The sequence below is a fragment of the Blennius ocellaris genome (genome assembly GCF_963422515.1).
Source record: "Blennius ocellaris genome assembly, chromosome: 4".
NCBI classification, from domain to species: domain Eukaryota; kingdom Metazoa; phylum Chordata; class Actinopteri; order Blenniiformes; family Blenniidae; genus Blennius; species Blennius ocellaris.
The window spans coordinates 6379386-6398629 of NC_137653.1; the positions used below are offsets into that span (position 1 = coordinate 6379386).

Consider the following 19244-nt stretch of genomic DNA (forward strand, 5'->3'; position numbering starts at 1 on the left):
TCTGGATCTGCTCAGAGAGGATGGACAGCCGTGTCATCCCCGCGTTCCTGTGGTACGTAAACAGGATAGGGACTCACGGAGGTCAAGTGGAAAACGAACAGGTGCTGAGTAACATATTACCGTTTGCGTGTTAAACTCTCAACAGCACTTCTTTTTAAGCGTTTGGCACAGTTTTGACACAGAATAAGCCAGGATGGGTGTGGTGCCGTACGTCTGCAGTGGAAAATGTAGGTTTAGAAGAGGAGGAGGGTCAGTGGAAAACGAAAACGATAGTGGTAGGAACAACACTCGCTCAGAAAGAGAGGGCACTCTGTACACGTCCTGCTGTCATTCAAGATTTTGCTCTTTTAAATTTCTGTGAGAGGACAGCTGACTCTCCATCATATGTTCCAAGATTTTCCCACTCGAACACTTTGCTTTCAGAGTACCTGCTTATCACTTGAGGGTCAAAGAGTTTCCAAAAGAAAAAAAAGAAATCCACGGCAGAGATTCATGTGAAGAGGATCCTCTCACGTGGAAAATTCTTATCGCACTCTTTTTCACATTAAGCTTTTAAACTTTCTTCTGCGATAAAGCCTATAATTAAGGCGGGCTAAGGGTCACCCTCCACCATATTCTAGAGTCATGCCATTATAGGTCCAGACTGCTGAGGGACTCTTATGAATCCACTGAGCACATTGTTCTGCATTAGCCTCTTTAACCCTCGTTACATTACCCTACAGCATTAACTCTGTTCATTTCCGCCAGTTTGTGTACCTTTTAACCTTCCTGTAGATTAGTTATCAACCAGTGTTCTCTGCAACCAATTTTGCTGAGCGCACGTTTCTTGGCTGTAGTCTAATATTATAACTCACTCAGGAAAAAGGCCACCCACCACCAAATTTAATTTTGGTTCCTTTATGTGGAAAAAAGGAGAACAATCTTATTCTTCATTGCCCAAAAGTAGTGATTAGTAATGTAACTACATTATTTAAAAAGAAGCAACTATAAACTGAAATCAATAAGTAATTCTCAGTTATGTACACCACACTGAATTTTATGAATAGTTTCCCAACAAGTTAAAATCCTTAGTATTCCTCACTAGGCCACGACCTTGGTTAGTCTTTTTCTCGTTTCCGTGTTGGTTGGCTGTCGTCTCAAACACGTGCTCGTTTCGTTTCACTTCATATGCAAAACCTTCATGAGAGTTTATTGAAGACTTCAAAGCTCAGTAGTCTCCAGTGGTAAAACTTGCTTTGAGACAAAAACATCGCAAAGGTTGTATTCATTGATGCATGTGGCATCAGAAGGAAAAAAAAAAACCACAAAACTTTTGACCACAAACTGAATCATTGGTTTAGTTTTTTCTTGTATGTTGTCAATATGACAACAGCAAAAGCTCCAACCAGTACTTTAAATCAAATAATGGCTTGAAGTTCACAGTCAAATGAATGCGGTTTCATTGTGGTTAGTGTGTAACACTTAAGAAAGCTTTTACTTTGTGGGCAGGCAGAGGGTGGAGGATGGTTGACGACTTCTATACAACCACTGTTATCGAGGTCCTTGTGGGAAACAACAAATCTCTCCTCGGCGGTATTAAACTGTCTTCATAACCGTCGCACTCAATAAATATCAATGACCACACTTTGGAAAAAAACATCTTTTCAATTAGATTTTTTATTTTTTTTTGAAAGGGACTAAAACTATGGCAATAAAATGATTTATTGAAACCTGTTAATGGTTCAGACGGGAGAAGCCCTCCGTTGAGCCCCCCCCCAAAGGCACAAAAACCTCTGACATGGCAGCCATCCAGGATACAATGAAACAGTGTCACCAGATTTTACGGTGCATTTTCTCTGCACTGGTCCACACCCCTGCCAGGATAATGACTCTATCCCATTCTGGTGCCGTGACAGAGCACGCATTCATTGAATTTCTCCCCGAGAGGAACAAGAAAGTGCTACATTTTAAGATGTGAGAAGTGCCTCTACATGTGCTTTAAATTTTAACATTCCTTCTGAACAAAGGCATTTCCTCTTTGGCATGCAGGATCTGTATATCCTGGGCATTGTGAAACATGCACACACACAAAAAAACAAAACTTTGAGAAATTCGATGTTAAAAGTTATTCCCAGCTCTGATCATGAGAAAGAATCTGCCATTCACACACAAGTGATTTAAAGTTAACATAAAATATTCAAGTGAATGAGTCCATTCAGTTGAAAATTCATGGCCGTAGTTCCTTTTCTCTCTTGACCTTTAACATGTAGCTTGTGTGGTCATATGTTTAATGGAAGGTAAAAGAAGAGGTCAGATTCTCCTCTCATCAAAGGTTTTCACTCGGCTCATGGCGAGAAGCTCGGAACAATGGACAATGATGAAAAGAAAGTCGGGAGGCGAAGAATGCAACTGATTGTATCTTTATCAGTCACTATTCAGTCTACAAACTGAATTAAACACATTGTGTCCCTCTTGAACTCACTTCTTTAGGGGCTCTGTCTTAATGAAACCACATGTTAATAAACATGAAATCTTGCAGCTCCAATATGTCTCAAAACTAAAATGTTTTTTAATCAAACACAAAAGAGCCCATGTTAAAGGGTTTACACCAGTTTATATTATAAATAACACAAAGAGACACAAAATATTTACAATTGTGTGTTAAAAGAATGGGACATGGAGAAAAAAACATAAAACAATACAAAAAAAGTGCTTTTGTTTAAATTACAATGCTATTCAGTAGATTGGATTATTTTGTCATTTCAAGTGCAACGTTATTAAAGTGAGATCTGCCGCAGCTTATTGGCACGTCCTTCCTGAATCCTGATGTTTAACAGAGAGGCATCATTCCATTCGCAGAGCTGAAAGTTGAAGACAACAAGGAAAAAAATTTTTTCAACTGCAGCTTCCTTCAGACAAAAAACAACAACAAAACAAACAGGCAAATCATGAATGCTTCTGAGCTCACTATCATGGCAAAACATTATCACATTGTAGCTGTATATAGGTAAACAATGATGTAAATGCTTCACTGTAGTTTTGATTGTCTTGGAATATCAAATGCACAGAAAATGGCAGATACCTGGTTAGGCGGGCAATCTAAAGATTTTGGAACTGTAATAACTCCGGCTTCAGGTCTCCTCTGGTGTCATATGAACTACGGTGCCATCAGATAGGGAATTTGCGTCAGAATTATTGAATTAGGTTAAATTATTGTTAAGATTTCATTAGTGAGCCAATGATGATTTACTGCATTCATTCATAAAATAGTATTCCAAGGCGTTAAGTGTTAGTCACTGACATTTAAAGAGACAGCGCAGTCTCAAGGAAACAAAAGGTTGACATTAGATGTTTTGACAAGGCATGGGTATGTTGAATATTACCGTTTTAAACAACACGATATCCAAGCAATTGGGAAGTTGAATGCTAGTGGCCATATAATGAGTTAACAGTGTGTACCGGCAGATAAAATCAGTATTGTAGGAGGACTTTTAACTGCAAATAATAATAAATATATGAATACTGATGAAAAACTTTCATACTTATGGAAAGTTTCAGTTTAAAACTCGAGACTCAAGAGGCTAGATTATAGCCATATCAAAACATTGTTGAACTTAAGATACAAATGATCAAGATGCTCTGACAAAAGATTCAGCAGTTTGAACTGAGCCGTTTCGTTAAACATGAATATTGATTTTTTTAAGAAAATGCAGGTCAGAACAAGCTCTAACAAAAAGGCTGAAACTCTATTATTAAATAAACACCTAAACTCTTTCCTGCCAAGTATTTTTTTCCTGATTTCTTTGCCATTGCTGATTTTGTAAAAAGGATTTCCTGTTGACTTCCCTCATTCTTCAGGAGTCCGGGAACACACATATCTTAATTTCCATGAACTGTTCAATAACTACAAAGCAGTGAGAAAAAAACCCCCACAAAAACAACAACATAAAAATAAAACTGCTGCAGAGTTTAACCTTGCTGCTGGGTGCTTCAGGGCATACGCTGTCATTTCAGTGTGTAATGCAGGGGGATTGAGTGAACATGTAAAGGTGTGCAAGCCTTAGCAAAAGAGAACAACACAAGAGGCAAACCAGTGAAAGCTTTGAGGTGTAATCAAATACAAGCCATGCAAAAAAAGAGAGATGGATTAAATGGAAATCTTACCCCTTTCTCCTCAGAAGATACTTGTGTAAAAAGAAGGCAACCATACATGCGACTGCAACAAATACATTTCAAAAAAGCTTTTACAATTCGTGGGTCAACCATGAAGCGTCGTTACTGTACGAATTAAAAAGGGAAGAACTGTACATTACCTAATGAGACACATATCACGCTGACTATGACAGGTATATAATCTGTAAAGAAACATTAGATGGAAGTCAACAACAAAGCAAATGATCATGATTATTTCCACAGGACGAGGACTTAATGACTCACCAACATTGCTGTTGGAAACTTCAGTCTTATTCGGTTTGCCTGCAAGAACAACACAACATTCTCAGTCTGTAAATAACCACCGTGAACACGATTCAGGCGACATCAGAAACACGATCAGCTCATGAAATTCCAAACTATATATTGCATACGTTTCACTCTGTCTGATCGTGATTCCTTCAGAAAGTTGTATTTAAAGTTACTTTTTCCCTGAGAGTCCGGTCACGCTTGTCAGGTTTGGTTTGACTAAAATAAACTCTGGTGCGATTGAGAGTGCCCCCATCTGAAAAGTCGACTGAGCCAAAGGAGCGCAGTCTGTTTTGAGCTTCAGCTTGGAAACCGACTGCAAGTGAGGTTTGATTGAAGCTCTGTTGAAGTCAAACTTCAGCTTCGACCAAATGGCTCTAGATCAGGGAGAGCAAACGCAAGGAAACCTTGGCGAGGTCTCCGTTTTACTTATGAGCAGCTGCAGGACATGCTGGAGAAATTACTGTATGGTGGACGTCAATGAGTGCATGAAATAAATGTAACTAAAATGGTTATTATTATTAAAAAAAAGGATAATTCTTTACCTAAATTACTTAATTAATTCACGTAAAGCTATTCAGACATGTACAGAATCAGACTGATTCTTAAATGTTCAAACAAATCATTTTGAAAATATAAATAACATTGCACTGCATGAGATACACATGTATAAATATTACTAATATAAAAGGTCAACATTGCAACTAACTATTCTAGAAATTTGAAATGAGTCCCTTATTATTACTCACGAGTTTTGAAGTAGATTTGTTTCAATACGTTTTGATGAATCGTGGTCGAACTTACCCAAATGACAAGTGAACTTTGTAAAAGTTCCGAGTCATTTAATTGCCTTTATACATCTTATAAACCGTCAATGAGCTCTTAGCCATTTCAGAATATTCTTTAAAGCAATAGTTCAAAATTCATTAAGTGCTCATCGTGTGTTCTGATTTTAAAAATGTTGAAATGGAGTGTAAACTCTGGCGAACCGCTCCCTCCAAATGTCAACACGTCCCACACGTAATAACGAACTTCAACTTTATTAAATAACTCAAATGATTGACAAACTTGGAGATCTGCATTAGTGGGTCAAAGACAATAGTTTTGAGAGAAACAGATATTTGCTTTCTGGTGGAGAGAAATATGACATATTAGCAGTATTAAAAGTATACTTTTTCTTAGTATTAAATGTTTTAGATTCAAAGCAAAGAGCCAGTCAGTGGAAATCTTGCATGAATAAAAGAGACATTAAGATCTAAAGGTCATAATTAACAGACAAAGTAGTGTTTGCAAATATTTCACAAAAACTGCACAGAAAGTACACAATTTATCGTTCTATAGACAATTTATGTGTTGAAAGAAGCTTTATGCAGTCTGTGGAAGAAAGCAATGAAGTGTTTGTCCCAAAATGTTTTATAAATCAGACAGTGAATTCAGGTTAAATTTATGAATTAGTTGTTAAACATTTAAAATTGTCAACCAAACAAATAAGAGTGTGATCTAATACGCACATACAGTATAAGTCTGAACTGATCTGAGTGGGGTTTTTAAATCTCTTGTTCAATCAAATGTTGAGTAACTGATTTTACATAAAAAAAATAAAAAAAAACTATGGAGATTTGACTTTTACAGTAATAGCATGCAAATGTGTTTGTTCCACTGAATAAATACCTTGAAGTGAAGATGTTGTGGTTGACGGTACACTGGTTGTTGCAGCTTTGTCTTCAGTTGTGAAAATGTCTTTGGCGCCTTTCGAATGAAACCATTTAAAACAAAAACAACAACAACAACAAAAAACCTTTAATCGTCTGTCTTGTCAGGACAGGGTTAAATTAAAAGGGTATCTGTGACACATGCATGCAACATGCACATGCCACTTCATGCTGCCAGGGTTTTTTTTCTGTACCTCATTCTGAAGGTGAGGTGGCCGGCGCCGTGATCCAATATGCACATACAGTATAAGTCTGAACTGATCTGAGTGGGGTTTTAAAATCTCTTGTTCAACCCAAATGTTGAGTAACTGATTTTACATTAAAAAAAAAAAAAAAAACTATGGAGATTTGACTTTTACAGTAATAGCATGCAAATGTCTTTGTTTCACTGAATAAATCCTGAATAAATACCTTGAAGTGAAGATGGTGTGGTTGACGGTACACTAGTTGTTGCAGCTTTGTCTTCAGTTGTCAAAATGTCTTTGGCGCCTTTCGAATGAAACCATTTAAAACAAAAAAAACATAAAAAACAAACTTTAATCGTCTGTCTTGTCAGGACAGGGTTAAATTAAAAGGGTATCTGTGACGCATGCATGCAACATGCACATGCCGCTTCATGCTGCCAGGTGTTTTTCTGTACCTCGTTGTGAAGGTGAGGTGACCGGCGCCGTGGCGCTTGTGACGGTTTTATCTCTGTGAGCTGTGGGTGTGGCAGACAACTCTGTGGAAGTGGGAGCTTCTGCATCGTGAAAATAGATAATCATTACCGTTAGAATATTTTTTTTCTTAGCCTCAAAAGGAGGTGAGGAATTCCAACTGACGTAAAGCGACATTCCAACGTGCAATAATATGAATAACGTCTGAATAACATTTTCATGCTTATTTTTTAAAATGTATATACCTCGTGCTGGAAATGTGGGAGTCTGTAGGAGTACGTCTTTTGATGTCCAACCTATGAATAAGAACACTACTCTGTTTATTTCTGGTTAAAAAAAATATTAACCTTTATCATGCAGGTGGCGGTTTGTGTGTTCCGTAAATTTTATAATACGTGCAGAAGATGCTGCGACTACAAATAAAGGATAAATGTGAGCACAGTTAGAGAGCAAGTGAGCACACGTGTCAGTTTGAAATTATGGAAGGACTCGCTGCATCATAAAACACAACAAAGGTTAGACAGGTGATGACGCTACAGCATGCAAAATACATTTACCAGCGTAAATACAACAAATAACCATGCGCCTGTTATGATTCTAAATGTTACCACACCACACATATCAGTCCGTTAAACCATGAAAGTGGATTGAATTTCCCCGACAGCCAATGTTTAACTTTTTGTCATGGCATGAAAATCACCTTGCAAAAGGTTAAAATATTCTACAGACTGGTGCCACACGTTTTCAATGTGTACTTCATTATTGGCCTGCGCATTGGCACTTTCTTCATCATTTCCAGTGCCAATTTTAAGACGTCTTTGAACACACCCATCACAGCTGCGATTATATCAACAATATGCGACTGAATTATATTAACACAAGTGGGAGCAAAAGGCCTTGCAAACAGTTTTCACTCTGCAGGGGAAAATGATCCACAGGTTGTAGAGGCGATTCATGAAAAAGAAATGTGGGTTCAAATATACAAGATCGGACAAAAGTTACTTCATTAAAAATATAGTACGCGTCAGGTTTTGACTATTTGAACCTGCTCCTTGTCGGCATAAAATCCGTAAGGTAACAAATAAAGCACGCGCAAGAGAGGATCTTACCTTTGCATTCAGGAGGCCGAGAGTCATATTCACCATTTTCACTGCACATGATGGTATCAGGCCCAGTGAGGATGTACCCTCTGATGCAGGTGTACTGTATCGTTTGTCCATATTTTGGGTCATTCGGAGTATCCCATGAGCTTCTGCCATGGGCCACACGAGGAGGTTTGTCACATGTAATAACTGAGGAAATCACAAGAGGGAATTTTTTTTTTTTTATACCCTTTCGTATGGCCTGGAATATCAGCAGTTGTCAGTGAAGTTGTGACACCAGTTGAGTCATTGAGAGAGGAGCACACTAAAATATCCAAACTTAATCCATTTTTAATCTTCAAAAAAATGAGGGTTTTCCTGTAGCTTGTCTTGTAGGAATGCCGAGAGGTTTAAGTGACCCCCTCGGTGGCGTAGCGGTTTGCACTTTAACCTGATAGTGACAAAGTCCTCGCTGTGTGTGTGTGTGAGTGTTGGTTTTCCTGCCACAACCCAGAAAACATGGTTACGGTACTAATTTTCCGCGAGGGTGCGAATGTGACGGTCTGTGGTTATCTGATGGACTGGTGTGGAAAAATGCTCTTGCCAGGTGAGAAACACTTACTCTCACACTTGGTTCTTCCAATCCATCCTGAAACATAGCACTGTTTGTAGCTCATCCCACTAATTTGGTAGCTGTGGAATGACAAAAAAAAAAGAGGGGGAAAGACGTGGGTCCAGGCTATTCAAGCAAAAATTAATGCTCCAGAATCTGAAACGCCAGTTTCAACTTGAATAATACATCCTCGGAGAGTTTCCAAAAGCGGCATAGTAAAACACGCCTCTCAATAAAAGCTGAGCCAAGTTTATAATCAGTGAAAACATGACGCAGCCCACTCTGGCAATCCCTCCATTTATCTTTGGTTTCCTTTGCAGATTTTTTTCCATTAGCTTTTAGATTTCAAGAAGTAGACTTCAGTAATTTACAGCACGTCAGGCAGAAAAATGTTGGATTGTGAAAGGTACATGACTGAATTGCCTCCTCCACGTTATTTGGGCTGTGCTCCGGTGTACAGTTACTTGTTTGATTGATCAGCTGCTCGATGTTAGATAGAATTTAAATGAATTATACATTTACTCTCACCCTTTATCACAATATACTCGTATTATACTGCCAAACAGTGTCCCCGCGCTGGTGTTAAACCTCATGTGTTTCTGAGGTTCGGGGGGACCACAGTCTCTCTCTGTAAAAGAAAACAACACAGCAAGATTAAAAAAAATATGGATTTCATCAGACTGGATCTTCTGAGAAGCATGTTGGACTCTCAGTCGACTTTCTCACTCTTGCAAACGAGATCCGGTTCAGTCCATGTGTCATTAGTGCAGGTTGTAATCCCAGAGCCGCCGTCCTGAACATATCCTTTGGCACACTCGAAAATGACATCAGTACCCTCTGGAAAGTCATTCATTAGAAGTGCTTCTACAGTAAGGACAATATCTTCTCTTTCCTGAGGTTTGGGGCAGTCAGCTGGTGGAAAAAGAAAATAGAGAAGAGGGAGAAAATCTATACTTCTTCAGAGTGAAGGCTCATCAACTGTCTGCAGCCTCGAAAACAAGAGGTCACAACAAATCATAAATCATATATGTCAAAGAGTAATCAACAGAATTAACAGACACAGAAGATTAGATTATCTATTTTTGAAAAGTGAGACAAATTAGGTAAAATGGCACATAATAAACAAAAAAAAATTAAGTATAAAAGCAATCCTTGAAAAGCTGTCAATATGAGGACAGAAGAAAAAAAAGGAAAATAAATATAGATATGAGTGAAATACACCGCATTTCTAAAGATGTTTTAAAAGAACACACATTTTAAAAAGAATACTTACGAACAATTAAATATCTATGAATGTGAAGAAAGTGAAACACAATGGACGTAGAAACAAATACACAAGTCTTTAATTTGTTTGGTATTTAGGCTTTGCGTATTTCCTTTACTTCTATATATTTAATCCAACATTTAACCTCAGTCTCTTACAGTCAAATGTTTGCCAGGGAACTGGAATCTCTGTCTGGTGTTGTGAGCCGGAAACTTTAACAGACGCGTGTTTTCCTCGCGTGACTCGATAAATATGATCTAATTAAGCACTAAGTGTGAGGCGGCGGCGGATGCTGCGAGCTGAGCTGACCTGCTGCCCTCACAACAAAGAGGGTGAAGAAGAGGAGAAGCGCGCGCAGTCCAGTGAAATCCAGTAAGTGCTCCATGCCGGGCGGCTGTACGAGGAGACCTGAGAGGGTATAAGGTCCGTACCGCTCGCTCCAACTTCTGCAAGAAAACTACGTCGCTCAGCCAGCTGACGGCGTGTCTCCGCTACGAATCCACAAACGAGCCATTTTTGTCCGCTTGTCAAGTTAATTTCGTTCATCCACAAACCAACGCAAGACGTGCGCGCCTTCACAATAAGAGCACACCGCACACACTAAAGCGCCTGGAGTTCAGTGTAACATTGTAACAACCTCGGAAAAGCCGTGACATGTACGATTCAAAACTATTTGAGTCTTTCCATAATTTTCCTGGGAAACCTTCACAATTACGAACGTTAGGTTCTTGGATGAAGTTTATAAGGGTTTATAGAGGTTAAACGTCCATGGTCATCACACAAGAATTATCATTTGAAAAAATTGTGAAAAAGTGTTGAATATTAATTATTTCCAGTGCATCACAGTAATTTAACCTTTATTTCAAAAAAATCACTTTTCGAACATGCTAGGCTTTCATTTTATTACTTACTAGTCTTTATAGGTTCAAAATAAGACTTTTATTCATTCATGGTTTTCTCACGCTAAATTACAAATGCAGATTTATTGTGCACTTAGGATCAAAATTGTGTCTAAATTTAGTGTTGAATTTATTATCTTTACATTTAAGTGTTTCATATATTTTCATTCAAATTTGCGACTTTTCAGCTTAATTGTGAAAGGTACAAACCGGAAATTCTGTTAAAAAATAATCAACTTCACAAACGATGTTTGTGCGTCTTTTTTCTTGGACTTGGTTGAAAAAAGTAATATTTTGATAAACATGTGCAGCACCCAGAAAGATGTGGGGTGTGGTTTAAAAAGCTCATGAAATGAGTCAGACTCCCACTTAGCCCACCAGTGTGAGCTCACCTCAAGGGGATGTTCTCCCCAAGTGGAAACATGATGGGTGTGTCCAAGGAAAAATCAATCATTATTAAAAAAAAAAAAAGAGGGGTAGGGGGGTATCCCCTCCCTTGGCTCTGACAGAGGGGGGACTCAAAGGGGGGAAGGCCTCATTGCTCATTGTTCTGCATTGTGTAATGTTCATCAGACATTACACTCTCTGATTTTCGAAGAGGTGATCATGAGATTGTTCAGATCATTTAATTATCTAATTTCATTGAATATCTAATGTCATTTATTGTTCAAATAATTTAACAAAGGAGGAACATAAACGGGAAGTGTTGAGGTTTAAAGGGATTCAGAGGAATCCCCATGCTGTGCAGTCTGAGTCAGTTTCTTAGGTTTGTGTTTGATTGTCATGGATACTTTCCACCGTTTTCTTCAGAAAGAGGGCTGCTGCCCCATTGCGCCGCCCCCCTCTCTCTATCTCTCTCTCTCGGGTAAATTCCAAGGAGTTCACCACCCATTTTAAACCACGTAAGTTTGTTGACAGGGCAGATCCCCCTCTCCTCCACCCAGAGTTACCTAAGAAACACTGATTACATAGAAACGGGTAACACACAGTTGGCACAAACCAATCTGTTCCTTACTCAGAATGTGGTGGACCGATAATGTGTAATCTGTAAAAAGCGTGTGGTGCACCCCATTCCCTTTTAAGGGGCTCTAAAAACTACCATCCTTGGGTGACGAACGGTGGGTTTACCAAGGGTCTTCTCATGCTCTGACCTGAGCTGGGGCTCAGCCTGTCTTCTTATCTCTTTAAACACCCCTTCCAAGTGAATGATTAAGACGCCTCCCCTGTCAACAGCTAACTTACAAGAATGTATCTGCCTCTTATCATGTGAGATAATGTTGAGAAAATAACATCCAGAACATTAATATCAATCCTGTCCATGTTCAGACATACCGAAAAAGTGATGTAATGAGTAGAAATACTATCACTTGATACATCTCGCATATCTGTCTTCATTCTTTTGTGTACATTACCTATGTCCCAGAAATGCACATTCCACTATTTGGTTGTATCATATATCCTTTTGCCCCATTATCAAAAAACAAATATAGTCTTTTGCAGTTGTGCACACTTGTAAAATTATGTTATCTTAGAAAAACAGTAACTTATATCGTCTCGGATAACACCACAGAGCCTTAAAAACATGGTAACTGAAGAAAAAGCTGAATCGTCTGACTCAACACTTCACTGCAAGTTACTGACATCGAGCGGTGAAAATGATGAACTGCACCCTTGTCAGACATGTCGAAGTTAATTTCAAATATAAAAATATAAGAAGTAAATCTTCTTGCTAGAGACGCAACCTCTTGTATAGAAAGTGTTTAATGATTTAAACTTCAATAAAAATATGAATATTGCTGCATTTAGAACATCTCCCTTGGCAGAAGCTTCAGGTATCAGTCACTAAATTCCCAGTTCATTTTTACACAGATAAAAGGAAGAGAGCAATTATCCTCATTTCAACAGAATTTAAATAATGAGCTTCTATTTTATTATAAAAAGTCCCAAAATACATTGGAAGAATATGAACTTTAGACTTTCATCATACAGAACATTTCTGATCTTTTTTTTTTCTTGATAACGCTGGCTGTAAATGACCACAATGATAAACAAGTAGAAATGTCAGGGACAATTGCACTTCACACATCATTTCACTCCTTTATGAAACTATACGCTCCATTACTGCCTGACACTGAACATAAAGGCTGTTATATTCCAGTAATTCAAAGGAACTGAGGCTTTTTTCAAGCTTTGGCTTGTCATTAAGTTTAAACGTGAGAAAGGTGAGTGAAAATTGTGTAGTTTCAGTGGCGAGTTGCAACATCTTCACAGAAATACCTCAACCTCTGGATATTATTGCTATATCATTGACCTGAGCTACAGCACAATGTGACTTGCAGATTGAGGTGGTGGGCCCTATTTTCAAAGAGTCTGGAGAGTGAGTGCCGATTATTGGGTTTATCATACTTCTCAGCTGCCCTGGAAAGTCATTCAACCTGAAAAGGAGGAGGGACTTCATCCTGACCGTGAAACAACGGACCAGCTTTTGTGTTTTATTTCGTTTGCTAAGCTACATTTGGAAAAGGATTCAAGCGTTCAAGATGGGCATTGGATTCTTCCAGGTTTGTGCTTTGTCTTCTCTCTGACATGGGAATTGACCTCCACAGCAAATCTCTCAGTTTACCTATTAAACTACACCTCACCGTCACCGTCACTAGAGGTATTGGATACAACAAGCGGTTGTGATTGGTTATCTCCACACTTAAAAGGGCCTCGTTGAGATGCATTGGTGGTTCTGATTATGACGCCCCCTGCTGGCGTCCACTGAGCACTTTCAGGTCAGTCCCTGGTCTGGGATTCTTGTAGCGGTTCACAGATCGCATACTCTAAATGTTGTCAAAGTCCACTATGACCTCCAGTATCTGTATGTGGACGTGATATCCACACCCAAGGTGTAATTCACAGCTTGAATAAATGTGATTGACAAACACTAATAAACATTGCCACAGGTCTATTAGTAGACTTGTATTTTTCCTTGAGAATTAATTATATTTTGCTACAAATGTAAAAAAAAAAAAAAAATCCTGCAGATATATCAATCATGAGGGCAAAATATGCAGCTCCTTTAAGAAGCTGCTTTTAATTAACATTTTGCAGTTACATCTGTTTGATGCATTTGTAGTTCAGTAAGTGCCCATTATTTAAGTCTTTCAGCTTCATGTAAAATATACAGCGGGGCACCTACCAGATTTACAGCTTATATAATCATTATGAATTATACCTCTCATGGTGGTGGGATTTTATGGAGGATTTGCACCCAGTCTGATAGTTTCAGTGGGGCTGTGAGTAGATTTTCATTTGTATTCTCATTGCATAAATGATCCCATGATTCATGCTTGCTTTTGAGATATGGATATTTATGACACGTCCGTGGCATAAGATTCCTCTCAGGGGTTTGTATGTAATTGAAAAAAAAAAACCCCAACAACATCTTTTTGGTGCAGTCGAGCTCCTTCCCCGTTCTGTCAAGAAAAGCAGGCGGCTGCCATGACAACTGGAAATCTGCCATAGTAACAGAGGATTACGCTGGTTTCTCATACGAAGATATGTATGCGCAACAAACGAATCTGCATGACACCAAAACCATCATCCCAACAACAATGGAGACCATATTAACAGTATGTTGACATGCTTTTGTGCAGCATAAAAGAGGGCTTTTCAATCCAACACCTACATTCAGATGTATGCAAGTTTCAGCACAACAAACCCAGCAGATGTTTTCAGCAAAACTTTATTTTTCAGTGCATGAACGGAATACCATGTCAAGGTCGAAGCCTATCCTTTTCAATTCATTTTTAAATATTTTCTCTCTTTTTTTTCTTTTTTTTTACATAAAAAAATAATGGAGCGATTTGATATACCTTAGGTTTTTTTTTTCCCTCCCCAAAAGAGCACTCAGCAAGTACCGGTATTTATAAAGGTGCTGTACAATGTACAAACATTTACATCTACTGTTCCTACAGAATGTAGAAGATACCACAAGGATTGTTTGTTTGTTTTTTGTTTGTTTTTTCTCTAATGAAGCAATGCAAGGCCACAGTATGATGCAGAAATGAGACACAAAATGGTCAGAATAAAAGCTTTAAAGGAGTACAACAGTGCGGGGAAACATAAAATAAAAAGGGCATTTTCTGATTCTGAACCAGTGAACTGCCTCTACCTGACGCCCAGGGTTGGATTTACCCGTTCAACCAACCAAACTATTGCACTAAAAACCTCCCACTGTCCGGCTCCTCTATGGATTTGTAACCTGAAAACTCCGTTATACAATCAAACACTCTCCCCACCACGTGACTATCACTGATAATGACACCGTTGCACGTTTGCTACAATTCTGTGTTCCCTGAGCTCAACTGAATATTTCTTAATTTCATGAGTTATGTCGGCTAATAGGCCGAGTACTGTTCTCAGATATTACAGCAGATGTTTCAAAGGTATTTAAAGAAACAGTGAAATAAGTATCACTTTCCAAGACCCCGCTGTCGCAATGGATCCGTATATCTTGTATTAATCAACTTGGCTACGCTTTAATATGTTAGTGTGTTGTCTATAAGCCGGCCTTATATCAGCAGCATCACTGTCTCGCTTCTATCATCCTTCAACACTGGCACTCAAACACACAGCAGGACTGACAATTACATACGAATAAAATCCTCATGAGCCGTACTTTCTTAACTGGAACTGGCTCAAACAACCAAGGGCATGACTCAAACCTTGCAGAGCATTGCTATTTTGGCCTTGAACAGTGAACCTTTAGGAAAAAAAAGAAAAGGCTTTGTAAAATCATAACAATAATAACATGAAAATGCAATTGGTAGCAAATCAACTTCACCACTTAAAAACCCCCCCAAAAGAACTCATGGTTATTCTGTTTATGCTACAAGGGCAGGTGCAGTGCAATGGAATTCAATAGATAGTTAGATTCTGCAAAACATAACACATTCAAATATATATATAGAATTATAATATATTTCACAATGAGACACGTTTTGAGCGATTGCAAACATTTGGTACAGCAGTTTGCACATTACGTCTATACAGTTTATGAACTACAAAGTCATGGTAATTCCTACCACTGAAGTACATTGGAAATAAGGTGAAAGCTCAAATAGCATGGGACAATAATTTTTTTTTTTAAGTCTATATCAAAATGTGGAATGGCTTGGTACAGCTACATATACATATATTAATCTATTATCTCAATAAATTACACACAGGTTAGTTATCATACACATGGTAAACAAGATCTCAAACCACAAGTTTCTGGTCTTTTAATGGTACTGGTTGTTTGATGCAGTGTTGTGACTATACCCCTTGAACAGTCTAAAGTACCCACTGACGAAAACGCTTGCTGGATTGTATTTCAATTCTGCCTGTCATTCAAAAGGAGAATTATAAATGAGAAACGGGTTTCGTCCTCACTGATGTGCCGAACACGTGCAGTAAAACAAACGGAAAGAACCAATTGCATGCAGTTAAGCAAACCTTTAAGACAAAAAAAAAAGACAGTCAAAAATATCCCATGATGACACTGAGGATGAAATCAAACCCTTGTTGACAGTCATAGTGGGTGTATACTACAGGCTAGAGGCAAGGGCCTTTCTGCTTTATTTGCATATGGGTCATTGCATTGTAATGGGTGAAGCTCTGTTGGTAAGTCGTCGTTCCACAGGAGGCTCCCAGGATTGGCACATATTCACGTTTCAAAATATCTTGTTCGACAAGGCCCCTGAGCATGCCGCACATGCTGAAGTCCCACATCAAAGATGCTGAAGTAGCAGACAAGGCAGAGGGGAGCTGCTACATGCCACATGTGATGTCACAAGACTGCCAAAAATACAAATCTGGGCCGCAGTCCAGTGATAATAAAAGTACAGCCATCTTGCACTTCTCTGTTTTATGGAAGAACTCAGAAAAAAACAATCCACTGAGGACATGGTTAAATATTCAATGGCACAGCTCATTTTCTGGTGAATCAAGATTCCATCACAGAGGGTCACTGAAGACCTCTGCCTGGGAGAGGATTTTGGCTGAACTGGGCACTTTCCAAGGGCCAGGACTAATCGGTCCCTTCGGGCTCTGCGGGGCTCCTGGAATATTGTTTATAGAGGCCACAAAGTCTTCTTTGCGACCTTCCTTTTTAGAGTAATAAATCGTATCTTCCCTTCCTCTTGCTTCTCTTGGTGAGGCGACAGAACCTTTTCTACTCAATCGATCTTTAAAAAATGACAATGACTCTCCTTTGCCTTTACTTGCAGTCTTATTTCCGATTGGCTTGTCCTTGCCATTAACATCTCTGTTCCCAACATCTTTGACAGAGCCTCTCTTGATCTCTCTCACTGTGCTAGGCGATGTCCTGTGATGAGGAGACTCCCCCATCCCACGCTTTTTGAAACTTTGTTGGTCAGGAAAGGTCCGTTCCCCCCTCCCTTCCAGCTCTCTTCCTAATGTGTATCTTCTGGTGTTGAGAGTCCCCCCTTCACCATTTTTCTTTTCATGACCTAAGCTCGGTCTGCTGGAGGGATCCTTGAATCTTTTCTGATGCACTGTGCCCTGCTGAGGTGAAACCACTTTCTGTCCAACTTGCAGAGACTTCCCAGGGCCTGCAGTTTGTGTCTTTGTTTGCGTCTGAGGCATCTTGTCCCTGCTCAGTGTTGCTTCCCGTGCTTGCCTCTCTGCCTTTTTGGGACATTGATGTTGCTCTTTGGCTTTAGGAAATGTCTCCCCAGTTTTCTTTGGACTGCTTTGCTCTCTGGAGTCTTTCGTGGGCCTGGTCCTCTTGTAGAACTTCACATGCTCCAGGGAGGAAGGAGGAAAACTACTCTCTGCCTCCTTGTCTGCCCACTCGCCACTCTCCTCCACTGAGCTTAGAGCCCTATTGCTGCGGGGCTTGCGGCCTCGCGGCGATGCGGCGCTCCAGCTGTGAGAATGCTTCAGTTTGCTGGAGAAGGGAGGGGAAACAAAGAAGGAAGCCCCGGTGGGATATGGAGAGGACTGGGATGACGTGTTGGAGAAAAACACTTCTCTGGCGGAGCTTGCGGGTGAAATATGTGTTTGATCATGTTGACCTGAAAGACACACCCATATATTACATAACAAGAAGCCGCATGTGCACGATAAATCTCAAATGCGCCACACGCAATAATAAAACTCAGAGTAAGAAAGACAGAAAACACATAATATCAATGAGGTTAACAGGAGGAAAGTAAAGAATTACCAAGGTAAAAGAGAAGAGACCATTAAAAGCAGTGAAGATGTTAGTGTTGGTGCTCAGTGTAGTAGCACACAGTAGAGGAAGCTGTACTACCTGCATCAGGGGCAAGAGAAGAAGACGCAAAGGAAGCACATAGTTAGAGATTTAATGAATTAATTAAAAAAAAAACTCGGCAAAGAAAGTACACTGGAATCAATACGAGTGAAATTACTAAACAGGCGCCATCAATTAACGGATGAATGCAGTCATTATCATTAGCTAAACATTAGGCAGATTTATGGTTTCAGCATGTATTTAATGACTGTTCCCTCTTTATAAACCAGTAAACAGCAGTCGAGCATTTAGGAGATACATTTAATCTGGCTTGCCAACTTTCATCACTACTTACAACAACCAGTACAACTTAACAAAATACCAAACAAAAACAATGCACAAACAAACACTAGAAGCAATTATGAAATTATGAAATATACACTGCGAATGTTTAACATATTTAGATCCTCATAAAATTGGAATATATCATCATTATACATTCATATATTTCTATAGAGTGCAAAGAGATCACTTCTGAAGGCACAGGGAAGGTCAATATCAAACAAACATGCTGCAATGTTAGGAAATAATATTTACCGCCATCTTGAGCCAGACCGGCTCCAGGTCTCAGTAGCAGCACCACCTTATTCCCTCCAGCCTGGATCAGTTCAATAGCCCGCGTGTGGGAAATGCCGCGAGCCGGCTCCCCGTTTATCTCCACTATCTCATCTCCAACCTGTCAGTAATGCAGACAATGCAATTACAAAACAACAACACACCTATGGGCACTGACACTGTTGTGCATGCACACACACACACACTTAAACACACAGAAGTGCCATGCTTACACATGCAGTCAAAAGAAAGTAAATTGTATGACAACATGCACACACACACACACACACACACACACACACACACACACACACACACACACACACACACACACACACACACACACACACACACACACACACACACACACACACACACACACACACACACACACACACACACACACACACACACACACACACACACACACACACACACACACACACACACACTGCCTGGTGATGCCCTGAAGGTCGCCTCTATTATTGGAGATGACTGAATAACTGAGGATAACGCATGTAAACATGTCAGTCTGTGAGGCTTTAATCAGTGTTGACATTCTTCTCCACCCTTGGATAGACAAAGTCATGCCCGGAGATCACAGTCTGGCAAGCCAAAGATTCATTCCCGCCAGGAGCATCTATTCTGTTTCATCGCTCAAGAGGACCTCCTCTCATCCTGATGATAATAATGTGATAATCTCATCCCCAACGGGAG

General features: G+C 39.5%; 2 protein-coding genes across 5 annotated transcripts in view; both read right to left on the bottom strand.

Annotated features, from left to right (window-relative positions):
- Positions 1 to 2375: 2375 nt before the first annotated feature.
- Positions 2376 to 10259, bottom strand: LOC308129766 (complement decay-accelerating factor transmembrane isoform). Of its 4 annotated transcripts, none has more exons than XM_080495835.1 (14): positions 10077 to 10259; positions 9230 to 9415; positions 9032 to 9131; positions 8513 to 8583; positions 7951 to 8100; positions 7054 to 7104; positions 6793 to 6891; positions 6564 to 6641; positions 6112 to 6189; positions 4417 to 4455; positions 4293 to 4334; positions 4144 to 4195; positions 3062 to 3136; positions 2376 to 2840 (listed from the first exon to the last, which is right to left on the bottom strand). In XM_080495835.1, the coding sequence occupies exons 1-13, from the start codon at positions 10150 to 10152 to the stop codon at positions 3079 to 3081; spliced, it is 1080 nt and encodes a 359-aa protein (XP_080351961.1). In that variant the 5' UTR covers positions 10153 to 10259; the 3' UTR covers positions 2376 to 2840; positions 3062 to 3078. The 4 variants fall into 4 exon arrangements, with proteins under 4 accessions (XP_080351961.1, XP_080351959.1, XP_080351962.1 ...); XM_080495833.1 differs by having other exon boundaries at positions 7918 to 8100; XM_080495836.1 differs by lacking the exon at positions 6564 to 6641 and having other exon boundaries at positions 7918 to 8100.
- A 4149-nt stretch (positions 10260 to 14408) lies between these two features.
- The window catches only part of magi3b (membrane associated guanylate kinase, WW and PDZ domain containing 3b), a 122193-nt gene continuing 117357 nt past the window's right edge, over positions 14409 to 19244 (bottom strand). The window contains exons 21-22 of the mRNA XM_080495825.1: positions 18510 to 18648; positions 14409 to 17733 (exon numbers count right to left, since the gene is read on the bottom strand). Coding sequence (XP_080351951.1) covers positions 16652 to 17733; positions 18510 to 18648 — 1221 coding nt within the window. The 3' untranslated portion in view covers positions 14409 to 16651. The remainder of the gene's footprint in view (positions 17734 to 18509; positions 18649 to 19244) is intronic.

Coding starts and splice junctions, on each gene's coding strand:
- LOC308129766 (XM_080495833.1), bottom strand. CDS start 10,152: ATGGAGCACTTACTGGATTTCACTGGACTGCGCGCGCTTCTCCTCTTC. Junction 8,584..9,031: donor CGAGTATATTGTGATAAAGG/GTGAGAGTAAAT, acceptor GTCATTCCACAG/CTACCAAATTAGTGGGATGA. Junction 8,101..8,512: donor TGGAAGAACCAAGTGTGAGA/GTAAGTGTTTCT, acceptor TGATTTCCTCAG/TTATTACATGTGACAAACCT.